The sequence below is a fragment of the Zootoca vivipara genome, chromosome 1 (genome assembly GCF_963506605.1).
Source record: "Zootoca vivipara chromosome 1, rZooViv1.1, whole genome shotgun sequence".
NCBI lineage: Eukaryota > Metazoa > Chordata > Lepidosauria > Squamata > Lacertidae > Zootoca > Zootoca vivipara.
In genome coordinates this window covers 92,663,210-92,680,515 of record NC_083276.1, presented here as the reverse complement: position 1 = coordinate 92,680,515, position 17,306 = coordinate 92,663,210, and the positions used below count along the sequence as shown (strand labels likewise).

Here is a 17,306-nt window from a genome sequence, read left to right as displayed (position 1 = left end):
TCTCCAAGGGAAGTAAAAAAAAGATAATTGCTTTTTATTCACAGGCTGTTTTGGTGGATCCTTCACAATGTTCCAATTGAGCTGACCCAAAGTGTGAATTGCTTTTTCATCCTGAAAAGTAGATAACACATTTAGAAACATGATCCAATCGCATTTAATTACCCTATTGGACATCTTTTAGATTGAATCCAGTTCAGTCCAAAATAAAATACTATTCCCACTGCTTGTTCAGGAACTTCTTGCTCCATGCTAACTAAGCCATGTGGATGTAGCCTAGATCCTGTCTAGATTTCAGCACTATGACCTCACTTTTTCTGTTAATGAAAGTAGCCGCTGTGACCTTCCATTAGTCTACACTAGGCATCCCCAAACTTTAGCCCTCCAGATGTTTTGGACTACAATTCCCATCTTCCCCAACCACTGGTCCTGTTAGCTAGGGATCATGGGAGTTGTAGGCCAAAACATCTGGCAGGCCGCAGTTTGGGGATGCCTGGTCTACACCTCAGACATTAATTAACATGGAGAGACAGAATAACTTTGGAAATCTGACATCTGTGCTCACTCTGAGATAACCCTCATTTTATTTCTGTAGCTCTCTGCAGGCATTCAGTTTGAATTTGCAGAGGTTCAAACATGAACACGGATGCTGATTTCCATCTCCTTGGTTCCCTGCACACTCTGGGCGCGCCCCCTGACCAGTACACCTTCAGTATTAGCCTGAAAGGGTTGCCTTGTTCACGCGGAGCATTTCCAACATTGGAATAGGAAACTTTGTCAATCTGCTTTCATCTATAATAAGTAAAATTATAAAACAAATTATCATAAAGACAAAAATTAAAAACCTCTTGTAGAATCTCACATTCACTTGTGATTTAGCAAATCAGTGGAGGCCAAAACCAAGACAGCACCTATGCTTCAAGGCCCCTCAATCCCAAAATAAATTTTACTTTAAAAGACACAGATACCTCATGGCCATCCAGCATCCTTCTATCCCCATCCAGCTTCTTTCCACCCCCCCTTCTTGTTCCACCCCCCCTCCATTCCCAAGATCATCAAGGCTTCTTCCTCCACCCATCCTCTGAGAGGAACCCTCTCTCACCTTTCCATGGACACAGGAGTGAATCAGCCAATTCACTCAGTCATTTTGCTGGCAGCAGCCACAAACTGGACAACCTGCAGTTCCACTAACTCCAGACTAAAACCTCTGAACCTCTCTTGACCAGAGCAGGCCAGAGTTAAGTGCAGTAACACCAAGTTTGGTTCAACTTAAATTTTGCAGCACTCTAGATTGGTTGGGAGCTCCTACACAAGCACCCCATTAAGCAACAGCTCTGTCCTTGACCAGCTCTGGGGACACCTACATTAGTAATCCCAGCAAAACTGGGAGATATGGCTGAATTATGGTCCAGGATGCCCTCTTTGTTGGCAATTTTCAGGAGTTCGTGGCACCTGGGGAGGAGCCAGAGCTAGATTTCTGAAGTCCTGCCAGGGCAAGTGAATGAATGAGGAGTGTATGTGACTCTTATGCAGGGTCAGGGAACAGTAGAGAGAGAGAGAGTTGCTTTAGCTGGCTGGCTGGTGAAGAACAACGCACGGCCAACTCTTAATAAGGAACCTCCCTGCCAAGTTTATAGTGTCATTGGTTCCAGAGATTTTCTGCATGAAAATCAACCTAAACTTTGGCTGTACTTGTCTAACAGATGCAGATTTACCTGCCTGTTTATCTGTCTTGAGTTCTGGATCTCAAGTGTTCTGTTGATGTGTCCTGCATTTTGAAAATGGTTGTGTTTAGACACAGTGGGTAGGTGGCTGGGTTTTCTGCACAGCAGAAAAAATATCCAGATGTGTTTCAGTGTTGGGGAGGAAGTGGTTTCTGGCTTTCAGATAATAGCATGTTTTGGAGTTAACGCTTTATACATTCTCAGAGGGGTGGAGGCAAGGTGCCAGACCTCCCGTGCCTTCCATCAAGCATAGCAGCAATTTATTTAACTTGCTCATTCCACTGTTCTAAGCTGCTCACTTGAATAGTAGAGGGGTTCCTTTTATGGATGATGCATAAAGGGCAGGGCCAGAACACCACATAATTGTTTGCCAATAGGGACGCAGGTGGCGCTGTGGGTTAAACCACAGAGCCTAGGGCTTGCTGATCAGAAGGTCGGCGGTTCGAATCCCTGCGACGGGGTCACGACTAGACCTAATGGTCAGGGGTCCCTTTACCTTTACAAGGAACGTGTAGGGCCTAACTTAAAAACACTGTGTGCAAATTGTTTAGCCTTGTGGGCTTCAGCAAAACTGAACTGGAAAGCTGCAGGCGAGTTTCATATTTAACTTTTCCTACCTTCCTTATCTTCATTAAGCTCCGTAGACCACATATAAATGCGACCAATAACAATCAAAGAGGATTGTCATCTCCTTGAAAACTAAAGATAGAAAATACAATCTGAATTTTGGTCCCACTAAATAAATAACAGAATCAATTAATTTATAACATAAAGATGAAATGCAGCATTTAAACAAATAGCATCAAAAGCCCTGTATTTGCATAGGAACGACAATGCAGGCTCCACTGCTTACTCCACACTGTTGCTGTATACTTGCAGCAGTGCTTCTGCTTCGTTCAGTGGAAGGGGAGAGGAGGAAATCCTCACTACTTGGTAAAGGTTTCCTGAATTTTTGCTGTTCTCATTGCAAATGCCCCCCCCCCCCCGGCCTTTTCCAGTCTTCAGAATGGCTTTGGCCTCATTCCCTTAAACCCCCTGAAATGTAGAGGGATGGGTCTTTGGTTCAGCATGGATTTAAAACAGTTGACTAGCAGAGGTCACTATTAATCCACAGGAATGCCACAGATTAAAGTATTAGAAACAACATAGAAAGCTGCTTTATACCATCAGGCTATTTCTCCATTTATCCTGGCATTGCCTATCCTGAATAGCAGTGGGTCTCTGGGTTCCTAGGGACTGGTTCTTCACGTTACCTGCTAACTGATCATTTTACCCAGAGATGCCACGGATTCAGCCTGGGACTTTCTGAATGCAAAGCATGCATTCTGCCTCTCGTTTCTTATGCCTTCTGGGACCTTGTGAATGATAAATATGTGTTATTAGGCGGAAACGACATGTAAATCTGTAAACCAAAAACAGCCTCTAGAAACTCTAGCAAAGGAATAGTGATGATACCTAAACCCTTTGTCCTCCAGCCATTGAAAAAACTAGGCCTGGGTGATATATCGATGAGGAGCAGATCATGATGTCCGTTTCATTCAGCGGTATATCACTGGTGAAACTGCCACTGCTCCCAAGTCCCTCTGCTAGCAGTGTCTGCTGGAGGGAGTCAAAAGTTCCTTCCCCCAGCAGGTGCTGCTAGCAGAGGGACTCAGGAGCTGCGGCAGTTTCACCAGCGATATATCCCTCTCTGCCTTCATAGGATGCAGAGGGAGAAACAAGCTGTATCAGCGATGCGCCAATACTTGAAGGAGGCGTATGCAGTTGCCCTTGCCTCAGTCGAGCAGTTAAAGGAGCCCCCAGCCCAGTGCTGGCTCCTGCAAGCCGGCAGTGGGGTGGGGGCTCTGTAAAATTGTTCAGCGGAATGGTTGCAGCTCCCCGCAGTGAACAGTTAAAGGAGCCCCGATGGTCCACATGCAAGCGGGCCCGTCTCAGCTGGGGGGGGGGGGCGTTCCCTCCCCACAGCTGAGTGGCGCAAAAATGCTGCATTGTCCCAGCCTGGGTGAAACCACCTCAGCTCAACATTGCAGTATATTGCCAAACCATGATATTTTGCTGGCGATACAAATGCTGAAAAGCTGATCATGCCCAGCCCATGCCTCCTCCCCTCCCCACCTTCGCTCCTGTTCCTCTGCTCAACACTGCTGTCTGCACAGGCTGCTTTTGGTTAAAAACGTATTTGAGTGAAATGTGGACACCGCTACAAGTCTTTTCATATGTAGCATTGCTGTGAGTTAAGAGTGACCTCCACTGGCCAGCTGGTTTAAATGCGTCGAATTACTTGCCCAATATTGTCGCTCATTTTTATGAATTTATTTGCACTGTTTATAATCCACGCTTTTGTGAGAATATATCGAGGGGGTATACAACATGGATGAATCAAATCAGCAAAATGCATCCATAAAAACATAATTAAAAACTTCAATAAAACATAATTAAATGCCAATTGGTGAAAAATAGAAAGTTCCTATTTCAAGGTCTTCACTCACTGCTTTCTCTCCCTCTTTCTGTAAGATGCTCTTCACTACATGGAAAGCCAAATTACGCCTTAGGGAGACTGAATAAATGTGCTGATCCTTGAGAGGAACTCTCCGCCACTCTGTTCCTCCCTGGTTCTCTAAGCTGAGCTGAGCCAAGGTTTGAACCAGGCTTGTGTTAGAACTCCCTCTTCACTAATGTTGGGTCCCATCCACACCACTCTGCCAGCCACTACTGATTGTGCAAATTTATTGGCCAGAATATAACAGAATGTTACAATTGATTCTGGACAACCCAAGATGTGCTTGTGTTGATTGAAGAGCAGCTGCTGGCCATTCCCAATGGAAACCCACTTTGGAAACTGAGAAGACTTTCAAAAGCAGTTTTTCACAGGCGTTTGCTGTTTAAAGTGGGCAGGGATGTAAAAAAAAAAAAATTGCACCGAGTTCACCTAAAGTAGCTTTTTGGATACCAGCAATTATCTTTCTCTGTCACTGAGATGTGCTCATGGACATTATCTTTCTCTTTTAGCTTGTGAAGATGGGTATAAACTTGTGAATGACACTTGTGTGAGGTACAGTAAATTATAGAAATCTGTTTTCTTTGTTTCTTATTCCATTCCCTCCTGCTCATTGCCATCACCAGCCATTAATGCATTTTGATTACTTTCGTATTGGTTCAATTAACAATTGATTGAAAACTTTTTTTTTCCTGTTTCAGTTGTCCATTTGGATTAGGAGGATTCAACTGTGGGAATCGTGAGTACCTGGTCTAGCAGCTCTAACTCCCAAACTGGATTTGCTTTTCTTTCAATAAATTATGTGACCTTTCAACAATAGATTTCAAAAACAGTGTATGACCGAGACTTTAAAGGCAGTCAGTCATAGCACATCAAAAACCATTCATTTAAAACCAACAGATGTCTAAGCAAGCAGTATTAAGGGATCCGAACAAATAGAGCAGAACAGAAAAAAACATTATCAAACTAATATTTAGACATTGTGAAAAAGAGAGCCCACCCTGACCCAGGAAGGAATACAGAGAGGAAGCCATATGAGACTCCTGTCAGAGGCCATTCCAGAGTACTTGGGCCACAGCAAAGAAGGCCCTTCATCTACTGAAAGCTAATGTGGTGTCAATGTAAAATGGTGCTTTCAGCAGGCCCTGTTGAAAGTTCTTCATTGTCTGGGTGGGAGGATTCATACAGAAGGAGAATTTCTGTGACGTAATTGGAACCCAGGCAATTTAGTTCTTTATATGTCAGAATAAAACCAGTACAGCACACTGAATTGAATTTGTAAACCAATCAGCAATGAGTTCAGATGTTTCAAAATATGTAAAATATGTGTATATCATCTAGTACCTGTTAATTGACACTGTGTGAGCATTTTCTCATAGGCTAAAACTGGTTTTTCCAGTTCTGTCAAAGAAGCTAAGCTACATCAGTGAATCTTTAACCCACACCTGATGGTGGCTTTGTAAGCATTCCATGACATAAGAGCATCTCAGAGGCTATAGCTAAGGGAATCTTAACAGGCACAAGGAAGGTGACAGTTACACGTTATTGCCTATACATAAAAGATGAACAATTTTCCATTGAAGCAATATTGTTTCTGTTCTCTGCTTTAGCGTATCAGCTCATCACCATTGTGATCGCAGCAGCTGGAGGGGGACTTCTGCTCATCATGGCGATAGCTCTCATTGTCACGTGCTGCCAGTAGGTATCCTAAGCCAAGTGCCTTTTTAAAAAATAAAATACTAAATACCCATCATGGGGAAATCGTTTGTCTATTGATTATACTTACGTTGAATGAAATTGCACTTTTAAAATGTTTATTGTCCAAATGTTTCAGAGTTGTATATCAACCATATCAAGATAAATGTTTTGGCAGTATTTGGCAGATATCACAAATACTAAAAAGCATAAGTAAGATCTGGCAGAAGCTTCTTTAATTTTTCCAAAGAAAGGGATATTGTCGTTATATTTCCCCACCACCACCACCTTTTGTCCAAGGAGCATACTAGACCAGTGTAGTATCTGACTCCCTGCTAAGGAGGGAGGAGAAATTTGATGCACTTTGCATTTTAAGGCAAGCTTACTTAGTCAGCACTTTCTGAAATTATACGTGAAATGAAACACAGCTATCCTTCAAAATTCACACTTTCCTTAATTTTGTGGTGCAGTTCTCTAGCCAAGTAATGCATACAAAAACACATACACTAGGGTCAACTGTGCATGTTGTTGTTTAGTCGTCTTAGTTGTGTTCGACTCTCCGTGACCCCATGAACCAGAGCATGCCTTGGAAACTCTCACTTTCTTCTCAAAGCTTCTCCTTTTTTATGTCCATGGAGTTTTCTTGGCAAAATACTGGAGTGGTTTGCCAGTTCCTTATCCAGGTGGATCACATTTAGTCTAAACTCTCGGCTATAACCTGTCCGTCTTGGGTGGCACTGCACGGCATAGCTCATAGCTTCTTCGAGTTATTCAATCCCCTTCGCCACAACAAGGCAGTGATCTATGAAGGGGTCAACTGTGCATAGAAATGCATATATCTCTGAAAATAACATGCAAAATGTGCTTATATTCAATGAAATGGCTTTGCAAAAATGAGTATACCAGGCAACATTTCATACCAAAAAATATGAGAAATTTGCAGTAAAACTATGGTTTTTCATGAGGTTTTTAAAATTGCAAACTTATGTGGAAACATATCTGCACACCACACCCCTATTCCCTACTCCAGTCATAATTGTGTTTTCACGACAGCCCTGTAAGCAAGGCTATGCAGAAAGAGAGAGCAACTGGCCCAAGGACATTCAATGAGCTTCATGGCTGGTTCAGTGAGAATTTGCATCTGGGTTTCCCTCATCCAAGTTCAACCACTATGCCACACTGGCTCTCTTATGGTTATGAAAAAGATGCATGGGAGTTTTATAGCTATCTCCTGTCCTTTTCATATGGTTTGCATATAAATGTTTCTTTCTTTCTTTATTCCAGGAAGAATAAAAATGACATAAGCAAACTCATCTTCAAAAGTGGAGATTTCCAGATGTCGCCATATGCTGAGTATCCCAAAAACCCTCGAGCTCAAGACTGGGGGAGAGAAACCATTGAAATGCAAGAGAATGGGAGCACTAAAAACCTACTGCAGATGACAGATGTTTACTATATGGTAACTAATCCTCAGCTTGTATGTGTGCATTTTAACAAAAGTCCAAAGGTTATATACCCAAGGTTACAGTCAAGATAATTGGTTTTGAACAGGGGCTGTTGTGCAGTCAGTGTATGTTCTTGCAGCCTCATATGCTGATCTTGCCATGGAAGGCTTAAAGCTAAATGAGAACTTTATTGTATCTCTGCATAAAGAACAGAACAGAAACAGGAAACTTCAACTTCACCTAGCTCCAGTTAAGTCCGTTGCCACCTAGTGGCAAAACTATGTCTATGTATGCAGGTAGGTAGCCGTGTTGGTCTGGGTCGAAGTAAAATAAAAAAATTCCTTCAGTAGCACCTTAAAGACCAACTAAGTTTATATTTTGGTATGAGCTTTCGTGTGCATGCACACTTCTTCAGATACAGTGAAATAGAAGTCCCCAGGCACTTATGTAGAGAAGGGGTGGGGAGGGGAGGGGAGGGGGAGGGGAGGGGGGATCACTCAGAAGGGTGGTGGAAGTGGGTGATTGACTGACTGATAGCTGTTGATGACCGAAAACGACTGCAAATGGTTTTGCATGAAAAAGCAAGGGTTGAGATGGCTGAAGATCGCTTATCATGTATAATGAGATAAGAATCCAATATCTCTGTTCAAACTATATAGACTGGAAAGAGAAGTTGCTGAATTACAACTTATCACCAAGCTCAAAACCATGGAGGGACCTGGTTTGAACAGAGATATCGGATTCTTATCTCATTATACATGATAAGCGATCTTCAGCCATCTCAACCCTTGCTTTTTCATGCAAAACCATTTGCAGTCGTTTTCGGTCATCAACAGCTATCAGTCAGTCAATCACCCACTTCCACCACCCTTCTGAGTGATCCCCCCTCCCCTCCCCATCCCCACCCCTTCTCTACATAAGTGCCTGGGGACTTCTATTTCACTGTATCTATGCATGCAGATAGTCCAGCCTTCTACAGGCTGCCACAGTTAGAGGACTAGAATGCACTGGGTAAAGCATACAGCCGCTATAGCATCATAATAGTACTGTACATGAATTACGATGTAACAATCCCCATAACATCCAACAGTGATGTCTCTGTCTCTTCAGTATGGCAGATTACTAAGACCTTGGCCTCAGGGAGAGCCAGGAATATTGTTCATTACCTTCACAGCCTCCCCTTTGCCCAAGAAATCAATGGAATCCACCCCTCTCTAGCTAAATTATGCTGAGAGAGAATGATTAGCTCAAGTTCATCAAATGAGCTTGATTGCTGAGTGGAAATTTGTATCCAGGTCTCCTTTATCTTCATCCTATAATACCCTTTATCTTCATCCTATAATATGACAATGATAGCAGCATATCTCCTACATCACTGATTCCTACCTGGCTGTGCTTCACTCAAAATAGCTGCCCTGGAAGCTTTCCCCATAATAGCTACATGTGCATCAGAGTACAAAACAGATGTGCTTTATTGTCTATGTGCTCATTGGTCTGGGTTGCAATGGTTATGATTTGTTCATGCCAGTAACAACTTGCGGGGGAAGCTTGCTTTCCAGTATGCTAAGGAAGTATTGGGCAGCAATATATTTTCCTAGGTTGCATCTGATTGGTTTAATTCTGTTTCCAAAGCTTTGGCATTCCAGATTTTTGTTTTGGAAGAGAATGAGAAATAAAAGTGAAAAGAGGGATTCAGAGATTTTACTGTGTTTACCTTTGTCATCCATGGTGGCAGTATATAGACATAATAATAGTAACTGCTTCTATGCTCTGCTTCTAGTTTTAATTTCATGGTAATGTGTATAATTTTATACTACAATTCCATCGAAAATTCCAAACCATAAACCACAAACACTAGCTATTATTTTTTCTTCAGTTGTCTTCATGAGCCTGGTGGCCTAGAATGCCCAAACAATTATTACTGAATAATCTCTATCAGAAGAGCTCATTATCTTTTGGAAGCATTGGTACCTTCTTGTATTGATATTAAAATCCCACAAAGGATAAGTGCTGGCTATTGAACCGTTTTTTCCTTCCTTTCTGTGTCCATGTCTTATCCTTCTAGACAACCAACCCAAGGAACCCTGAGCTAGAAAGAAACGGGCTGTACCCACCTTACACAGGTCTTCCAGGATCCCGACATTCCTGTATCTACCCTGGCCAATACAATCCTTCCTTTGTTAGTGATGACAGCAGAAGAAGAGATTACTTTTAATGGAATTGCAGGAGAGAGATGGGAAAGCGAATGGAACATCAGCCACTGCCTGCTAATTCTTTTCTGGGTACACTTTAATTATACAGCTCAGATGCTGGCATAGTTTGTATACAGAAAGGAAACTTTTAACCCTTGAAGGGCACTGAACAGGGTTGTCCGAAAGGAGCCATTTGTAGCTGCTGTTGAACAGCAAAGGGAAGGCAGGTGTAAAGAGCAGGTCAGCACACAGGCTTGTCTACGAGGCAAGGGAGAAGCTTAAAGGAGTTCCCGTGTGTACATTCTGCATCTTTTACTTATCACTAATTGTGTCACATAATGTGAATTTGATAGTAGATCACTAAAGCAAAGCTAACAAACGCTGTGGATGACACTCTAAATCTAACGCCAGTAAAGTGTGTTGTGTTTACAGTTAACAACTCGTGCTGTGTTTGTGTTGCCCACGTATTATGCAAAGCTGCGTTGAGTGGATTTTATGGAAAGAACCATTTCTCTGTCACCAGGTATCTATTTATGGGTACTGAGGAGATAGTCAAAGAATGCTGGAGATGTGTATGGGAATGTGGCCTAAGGATGGGGGTTCTATGTAATGTGCAAAGTTCAGGGTCCTTTTTCTTTTCTTAGGATAATGCATCTTCTTATTTCCTGTCTTGTCATTCAGTTGTGTATTGACTCAGTTGCAATGGTGCTTGCTCCTGCCCTGTGTTTGCCCCCAATTTATTATTGACCATTGTCTCATGAACAGTAATAATTGCCCCATGCCCATGCTTTCTCCAGGCATGAATTTTTTCTTCCTCTGTGAACTCTTAGTGAATTGATCATGTATGCCAGTCTCATACTATAGAACCATGCATGCGTGCACACACACACACACACACACACACACACACACACGTGTGTGTAACCAAATGGTGAGTGAGGATTGCCCACAATAAAAATGGCGGTATCTGAAATTTAAGCCCAGAAAATAAAATCCTGAAATCATCAGATCATCAGATCAAGAAGAAGAAAAAGTGATAGGAATCTGAAACTCTGGCTGAGAATACCTGAAGTGCCACAACACGTGCCCCCAAATTTGGCTGGGGTGCTTGTTGAATTTCACAGGCAGCTGACTTTTCACTTTTAGTTTAGCTAGGCTAACCACAGTGATATGAGACCAACAAACTGTGCTTGTTCAGTGCACTGCTGCTACCAGACTAAACCCCACAAGAGGTTGAGCTAATAGAGCTGGTTTAAACGGCATACAACCAGCTTACCAACTCAAATTTTCCCTCTCGTTAACTCATTGTCCTTTACTAGCACTTAAACCAGAATTCCAAGTCACTTGTAAATTGTGGTGGTTGGCCCCAGAACCCATGTTCTTCGATATGGGAAAAGGAGTCATACTAGAACACCCCTTTTGTGATGTCTTGAGTTGTAACACAAGACATCTTCTCATTTTTTGGTCATTTTCAAAATGTCCATCCCTTTGCTGCTGAAGAAAAGCATGTTTTTGCCTCTTTCTTCCTCCCATCCACATAACCAGGGACCACTGCGACACTAAATAGCTCACCTCCGATAGTTATTTATTTTCGGATTTCCCAATCCCTGGCAACACATTTCCCCCCCTGCAAGGCTCGCCCTGACCCATTCCATATCATGGAGATAAGATACAATACGGAAGATGGCTTAACTTTTATGCAGGTAGCCATGGAAGAAAGCAACCAGGAAACATTTTAAGTGAGATTGGCATCATATGTAGCTGAACCCAGACCCAAGTTCTCTTGTGTATAGCTTTTCCTAATGCAAAACAAAAACCTTTGCTCTCTGAATGTTCTAAAGAAGGTGTGGGCTTTATGAGAAAAGAGGACTTTGTACAGTGTGCAGGAAGCTGCGGGGCGGCTGAGTGGTGACGCTTTCAGCTTAATCATGAAGGATTTGGAGGCAGTGATTAATAGTGAGAGACCTAGCCTGCAGAGCGGCATGTGATTGTTTCAGATTGGGTGCGTGGGGGGAGATTGGATCAGGCCAGAGGTGTTTCTTGTCCTGCACTCCTGTATCCCATAGCAACCACTTCAAAATTGTGAAAAAGGATGCACTTCACCAGAAGGCGCAAAAAAGAAGGAAATAATCCAAGGATGTGGGAGAGAAAGGAAGAGACATATACTGTCTGTGTACCACTTCTGAATACATAGGCTAATTGCTAGTGATAAACCTACTCTCTGTGACCATGTTGTCTTATCTTATGAATTAAGTTCAGCTATAACTATAATCCATGACATTTTCGAGGGTCCAGCATCAGATTTCATTAGTCATAAAGTAGGCTAAGATACCATTCTGTATAACGGCTAAATTCACAAGCTTAACTATAGCAACCGCTTCTGCAAGCAGAAAAGGACTGGGGAAAATATCCTGAGCAGTCTAGTTCCTCTTGCTCTAGCTATTCTGCTTATTGAAATTATTTGGGAGCAATATTTATTTTATTTTATTTATTTTAAAAAAGAGATCAGCTGTGTTCAGGTCACTTTACTGCTTTCTGTATTGCAAATTGCTTCAGGGTGTACTTTGTACTGTAAAAAGCTCCCCCCACAAACACAATGTAAAATTAATCATCAGGTGTTTTCCTCAGACTGATCTTGCATTGCCACATAAGGAAGCTGGATGCGAAAGGGAGTTTGTTCACCTTGATCTGGCAAGGATGATTCAAAGCGGGGGGGGGGGGGGAGCTAACCAGGTGGTCAGTGCAGTCCAGCTATAATAGACCTGATACTGCCAGCCATCTGGTTGGTGGGTGTGTACACAGAAATAGACATGAAGCAGCACATGTTCAGCCATATTCCCTTCATGGGAGTAACTATGCCCACTTTTATGGAAAGGTGTAGCTGACAAAACAGTTGCCAAACACCCGTAAAAGCTTTCAACGCTTTCTGTCATAATATTATATTATAGGCCTGGTCCAAGCATCCCTTTAAACCATAGTTTAAACTATGGTTTAAAGTGAACACTTGTGGTGCTCCAGCTCCACGACTACTGTTTCCTTTCCCACTTAGAGGAGGAAAAACTGTGGAGGACGGCTTCCCATTAAGTGCCAACAAGCACATGTGCTTTGTTTCTTTCCTACCTAACAAGCCACAATGGTTATCCAAAGTTTATTTGTTATTTATTTTATTTATTTACCCTATTTATGGATTGCCCTTCACCCAAAGGCCCCAGGGCAGGACTACACAGAATTGAAACCGAAATAAAGCCTGAAAACTTAAATTCCATACAAATAAAACAGCAGTGTCAATTAAAATCCAATCCCAATGTACCTGACCCTTCCCTAAAATCCTGAGAAAGCCCAGGTGTGGTGGTGAGGCAGGCTTCAGAGGGGGGATCGCTCCAGAGGAATGGGGCTACCCCTGAGAAGGCCCAACTATGGGTCCCCACCTTATGGGAAAAGATATGGAAAGAGACATTATTTTAGATACTTGGGACCCAGTTAAGGGCTATAATTACTAACCCAGGCACCTTAACTGGCCCTGGCCTGGAAGATAAAAGATAAATTTTGTAGTTACAGTATTTCAAAATCGGTGCCATGTATGAGCTTTTCCAGATACCTACTAGCAACCTAACTGCTGCAATTTGCATTAGTTGCGGTTTCTGGCCCATTTTGAAGGGCAGCTCCACATAGTTCAACCAGTTATGCACACCAGGGCATACATAACTGTGGCCAAGCTATCTCTGTCCAGAAGTAATTGTAAGTGGTGCCCCAGCCAAAACTGGGCATGGGCATTCCTACCTCTGAGGTCACGTGGACATCAAGGGATACAGCTTTGTTATTAGCTTAACATCATGAGTGCTGGGTTGCATGTAGCAGGAAGCAAGCCTTTAGTTTGTTTTCCCTTTTGAGTGGAAAGAGGAGTGGCGGTGGAGCACCTAATGACTTTTAACTTTATTTTAACTATGATTTATTGTGACTTGCAAGCCAGCCCACAGACTAGCTGAATAATCATTCCCTCAGCCAAAGGAACTCTGGGAGTTGTAGTTCTGTGCTCGGAATTGGGAATTTATTACGAGAGAGCGAATTCTCAGTACTCTCAACAAACTACAGTTCCTAAGATCCTTTGGGGTCAAACTTGCTGTGGATTCAAAAGTGAATAATAAAGAGTCCTTGGTGGAAGCTCTGCAGAGTCCCACTGTGGTGCCACATAGAAGAAGCAACAACAAGAGGAACAGTATAAAGTCAAGGGGAGTTCAAAACATTTATTTATTTAGTAGAAATGAATGAGTATTTCATAGTTACTAATTTGAAAATCAGTTATGCTAATATTTTAGTATATTTGGTGACAGTGAGATTCTGAAATCTGTGATGGGTAGTACAATGGGGGAAAGCCTGCAATATTTTGACACTACAGTATTTTGCAGAAATAATCAAGATTATGAGCCTACGCAGTTATGTGACCGAAGTCTCACTGGACCTGGTGGGATAGAGGCTTAAGTTTGTATTCAAAAATGGTCATGTGTTTGGGATTCTTGTTCAGATATAACAGTGCAACCCTAACCATATTGACCATATTGACTCAGAAGTAAGTCCTATTGAATGAAGTAGATCTTACTGGCAGGTCGTGGGATTAGGATTGCAGCATAACAGAGCAGTCCAACCTTCCTTTGTGCTGGGCTGGTGGTTGGACTGGGTGGAAGTGTCCTTCCTCTGGCCTCCTTCTGGATGCTACCTTCAGCTCCTCTTCTGCCGACCAGCAATATCCTCACCACCAGCAACCAGCACAAAGCCCCAAACTGGACTTTTGGGGGGAGGGAGGAGCTGAGCCAGTCTGAGATGCTGCCCCAGTCCCTGCCATCCTCACCACTGTGTGCAGCAGGACTGCGGCTGAGGAGGTGGGCTCTGCTATTCCATAAAGCTCTGGCAGGATGGAGGTGGGGGATGCAAGGAGTTGGAATGTTCCCTAAATTATTAGTTGTTTCATAGGAAGGCCTATGGAATGTTGCACAAACTTTTGAAAGCTTACAACGTTATTAGAGAGTTCTATCTCTGCTCTGTCCAATGTTGAAAGGAAAATGATCTTACAACATCCAATATATTATATTTCTTTACAGTGTTGTTGGTTGTTAAATGAAATCTGCTAAGGGTTTGCTTTTTTTTGGTTTTTGCTTTCTTCCATTAAAACAACAACTAAATTTGGCAGGACTGCAAAATAGGAAGTCACTCTCAACTTTACCAGTCAAAAATGTATGTGATGTCTACCATGTCGTTCAGACGAGATGGATAAAGCCTTGTTTGTGTGTCTTCATAATGACTCTGAATGTACCGCCAGTTTGACTTGCAATTGTCTATTGTACTTTGTTCTGGATTTCAGCTTTGCATACCTGTGAACATAACTTCTGAGATGTTTTGTTTATTTTATGTTTCCAACAGAGTGTTATTTAAAGGTGTATCTTATTTTCAGCCTTCACTAATTATACAGTACTGTAGTTCCAAAGTATGAAGTATAAAGTTTGGATTATTTTTATACCAGCATCCAAATATTTGACTTCTGGCGTTCTAGTCAGTGTAATAAAAATGATACAATAAAAGTATTAATAATATTCTGAACCTGAGCTTTTATTGGTACATGCAAACAAGACAGCACCCACATCTCAGTTTGCATATGGAGAAAAGTTAAATAATCATAGCTGCCAAGTTTTCCCTTTTCTTGCGAGGAAGCCTATTCAGCATAAGGGAAAATCCCTTTAAAAAGGGGATAACTTGGCAGCTATGTAAATAATACACTTCTCAAACGTCACCACTGAAAAATTTGATAGGTAATGGCTATAGCGGGTTTTTACACACACACACACACACACACACACACACACACACACACACACCAGGGCATAGCTGCCAAGTTATCCCTTTTTTAAAGGGATTTTCCCTTATGCTGAATAGGCTTCCTCGTGAGAAAAGGGAAAACTTGGCAGCTATGCACCAGGGCTCATGAAAAGGCAGGGGAGGAGATCGTATTTCAATAAGCAGGTGCATTGTGGTTATAAAAGTTGGCAAATCTAGCTGTAAGATCCATATTTGAAAAGTATATTATACATTCAGAAAACGAGAACAGGTGCTTTTTTCATAATCAGAAGATTCTAAAACTTTACAGTAAAAGGGGGGGGCAGTCCCTCCAAAAATATATATACAGTAGTACCTCTACTTACGAATAACTCTACTTACGAACGGAGCTCCGTCCGCCATCTTGGATGCGGTTTAGATAGGATTTTTTCTACTTATGAATTTTTAGATAGAGTTGCTTCGACTTACGAATTTTTCTCCCAATGCATTCCTATGGGATTCGACTTACAATTTTTTTCAACTTATGAATGTGCGTTCAGAACGCATTAAATTCGTAAGTAGAGGTACCACTGTATTGAGGGGGCCCAAAGTGCCTCGCCCCCAGGAGCCTGAGCCTATGATCAGAACTGGTCTTCCAGTTCATTCTGAGCTGAGGCTGCACACAGTGGTTTACTAGCTTCTTATAGCCTAGGACAACGACATAAAGCATAATTAGACAGGCTTACATTCCTGTCTTATTAAATCCAGTAGAAAAAAATGCACTTATTACAGTGGGATTTAGGTGCACCTGTTTTCTGCTGGATTCTTCGGGGAAGATAGCCTGCCCGTGATCAAGTTGTATCAAAGTTTTATTAAAATTAATTGATCACATGAGATGCAACTATCTTAAGGCACATATCTGATTTATTTAAATTTATATTTTTGTTATATAATCATTTTTTGTTGACAGGACTATTGCAACCATGGCTCTTCAATAGGAATTATTTATTGAAAGAAGATTTAAACCTCTCCTTTCTCTATGAAGTTCAAACCTGCTTGCAAAACAGTAAAATACAACACTATATGAAGCAAACCACCACAAAACAGTAAGAAGCATAATAAAACATACCTCAGTGTGCTATATAAGTCAAGTGACTGCCTCTTATTTTGCTGTTAGGAATTGGGGTGTTTTATTGTTTGCATTAGCTATGGATCATTTTATTCTTGCCCATTTTTCTCTCTGCCTCAGAATTTGACTGGGTGAGGGGCAGTTTAGGAATATTTTAAATAATAGGTAAAGCATAATAAAAAGACAATGTGAAAAGAGCAAATAAGAGCAAACACACAAAGGGTTGTGTATAGTTACAGTAGGCAATAAATTTAAAACTAGTATTCCAGCCTCTAAAGATCTTAACCTTTAGTAAGTTTCTGGCCTTGAAGTGGAAGGACAAAATGCAGGAAGCAAGACCAACCTCTCTTGGTAGGAAGTTTCAAAGTCCAGGTGTGTCAATGAAGAATGCTCTACCTGAAGCAAAATGGAGGATGCAATTTCTAGTGCAAAATCAGCAGGTAGGAGAGGGTGTTAAAGTCATCTTTGTACATAACCTTCTCTCTCCCAGCCCATCCTCACTAGTCACTTCTCTGCAGCAGTTTGTCCTGAATATCCTGACCCATCTTTTGGTTGCAAACTCAAACCTTTGTCAACCTGGTGCTCTCCAGATAGTTGGACAACAGCTTCCGTCAGTCCCAGCCAGCACGCTTGGAAGGCTTTCAAGTGAGCAAAGGTTGGTCTATGACAATAGTGTCAATATAATATTGCAAATAAATGGAGCACCTAATTCTTCCGCGGCAGTTCGCCTTGAGTTCAAGGTCCAAGTAGTACAAGGAAACAAAACCAATACTTTGATAGCTGCAAAAAATAGTAGAGCTTAGTTTCATAGCAATAAACACC

The 17,306-nt window shown here is 41.9% G+C and overlaps 1 protein-coding gene and 1 long non-coding RNA gene across 5 annotated transcripts in view; one reads left to right on the top strand and one right to left on the bottom strand.

Moving 5' to 3' along the window:
- Positions 1 to 15,117, top strand: part of HEG1 (heart development protein with EGF like domains 1) — a 64,795-nt gene extending 49,678 nt beyond the window's left edge. For 2 of the 4 annotated variants that reach the window (XM_035129394.2, XM_035129367.2), the window contains exons 17-21: positions 4,731 to 4,773; positions 4,920 to 4,957; positions 5,829 to 5,916; positions 7,198 to 7,372; positions 9,424 to 15,116. In XM_035129394.2, the coding sequence (XP_034985285.1) occupies positions 4,731 to 4,773; positions 4,920 to 4,957; positions 5,829 to 5,916; positions 7,198 to 7,372; positions 9,424 to 9,573 (494 nt within the window). In that variant the 3' untranslated portion in view covers positions 9,574 to 15,116. Of the gene's footprint in view, positions 1 to 4,730; positions 4,774 to 4,919; positions 4,958 to 5,828; positions 5,921 to 7,197; positions 7,373 to 9,423 lie in introns of those variants that run through there. The other 2 variants (XM_035129385.2, XM_060278902.1) reach the window with 2 other exon arrangements.
- The window catches only part of LOC132592655 (uncharacterized), a 4,143-nt gene continuing 1,531 nt past the window's right edge, over positions 14,695 to 17,306 (bottom strand). The window contains exon 2 of the long non-coding RNA XR_009558184.1: positions 14,695 to 17,264. This is a non-coding gene — a long non-coding RNA (uncharacterized LOC132592655). The remainder of the gene's footprint in view (positions 17,265 to 17,306) is intronic.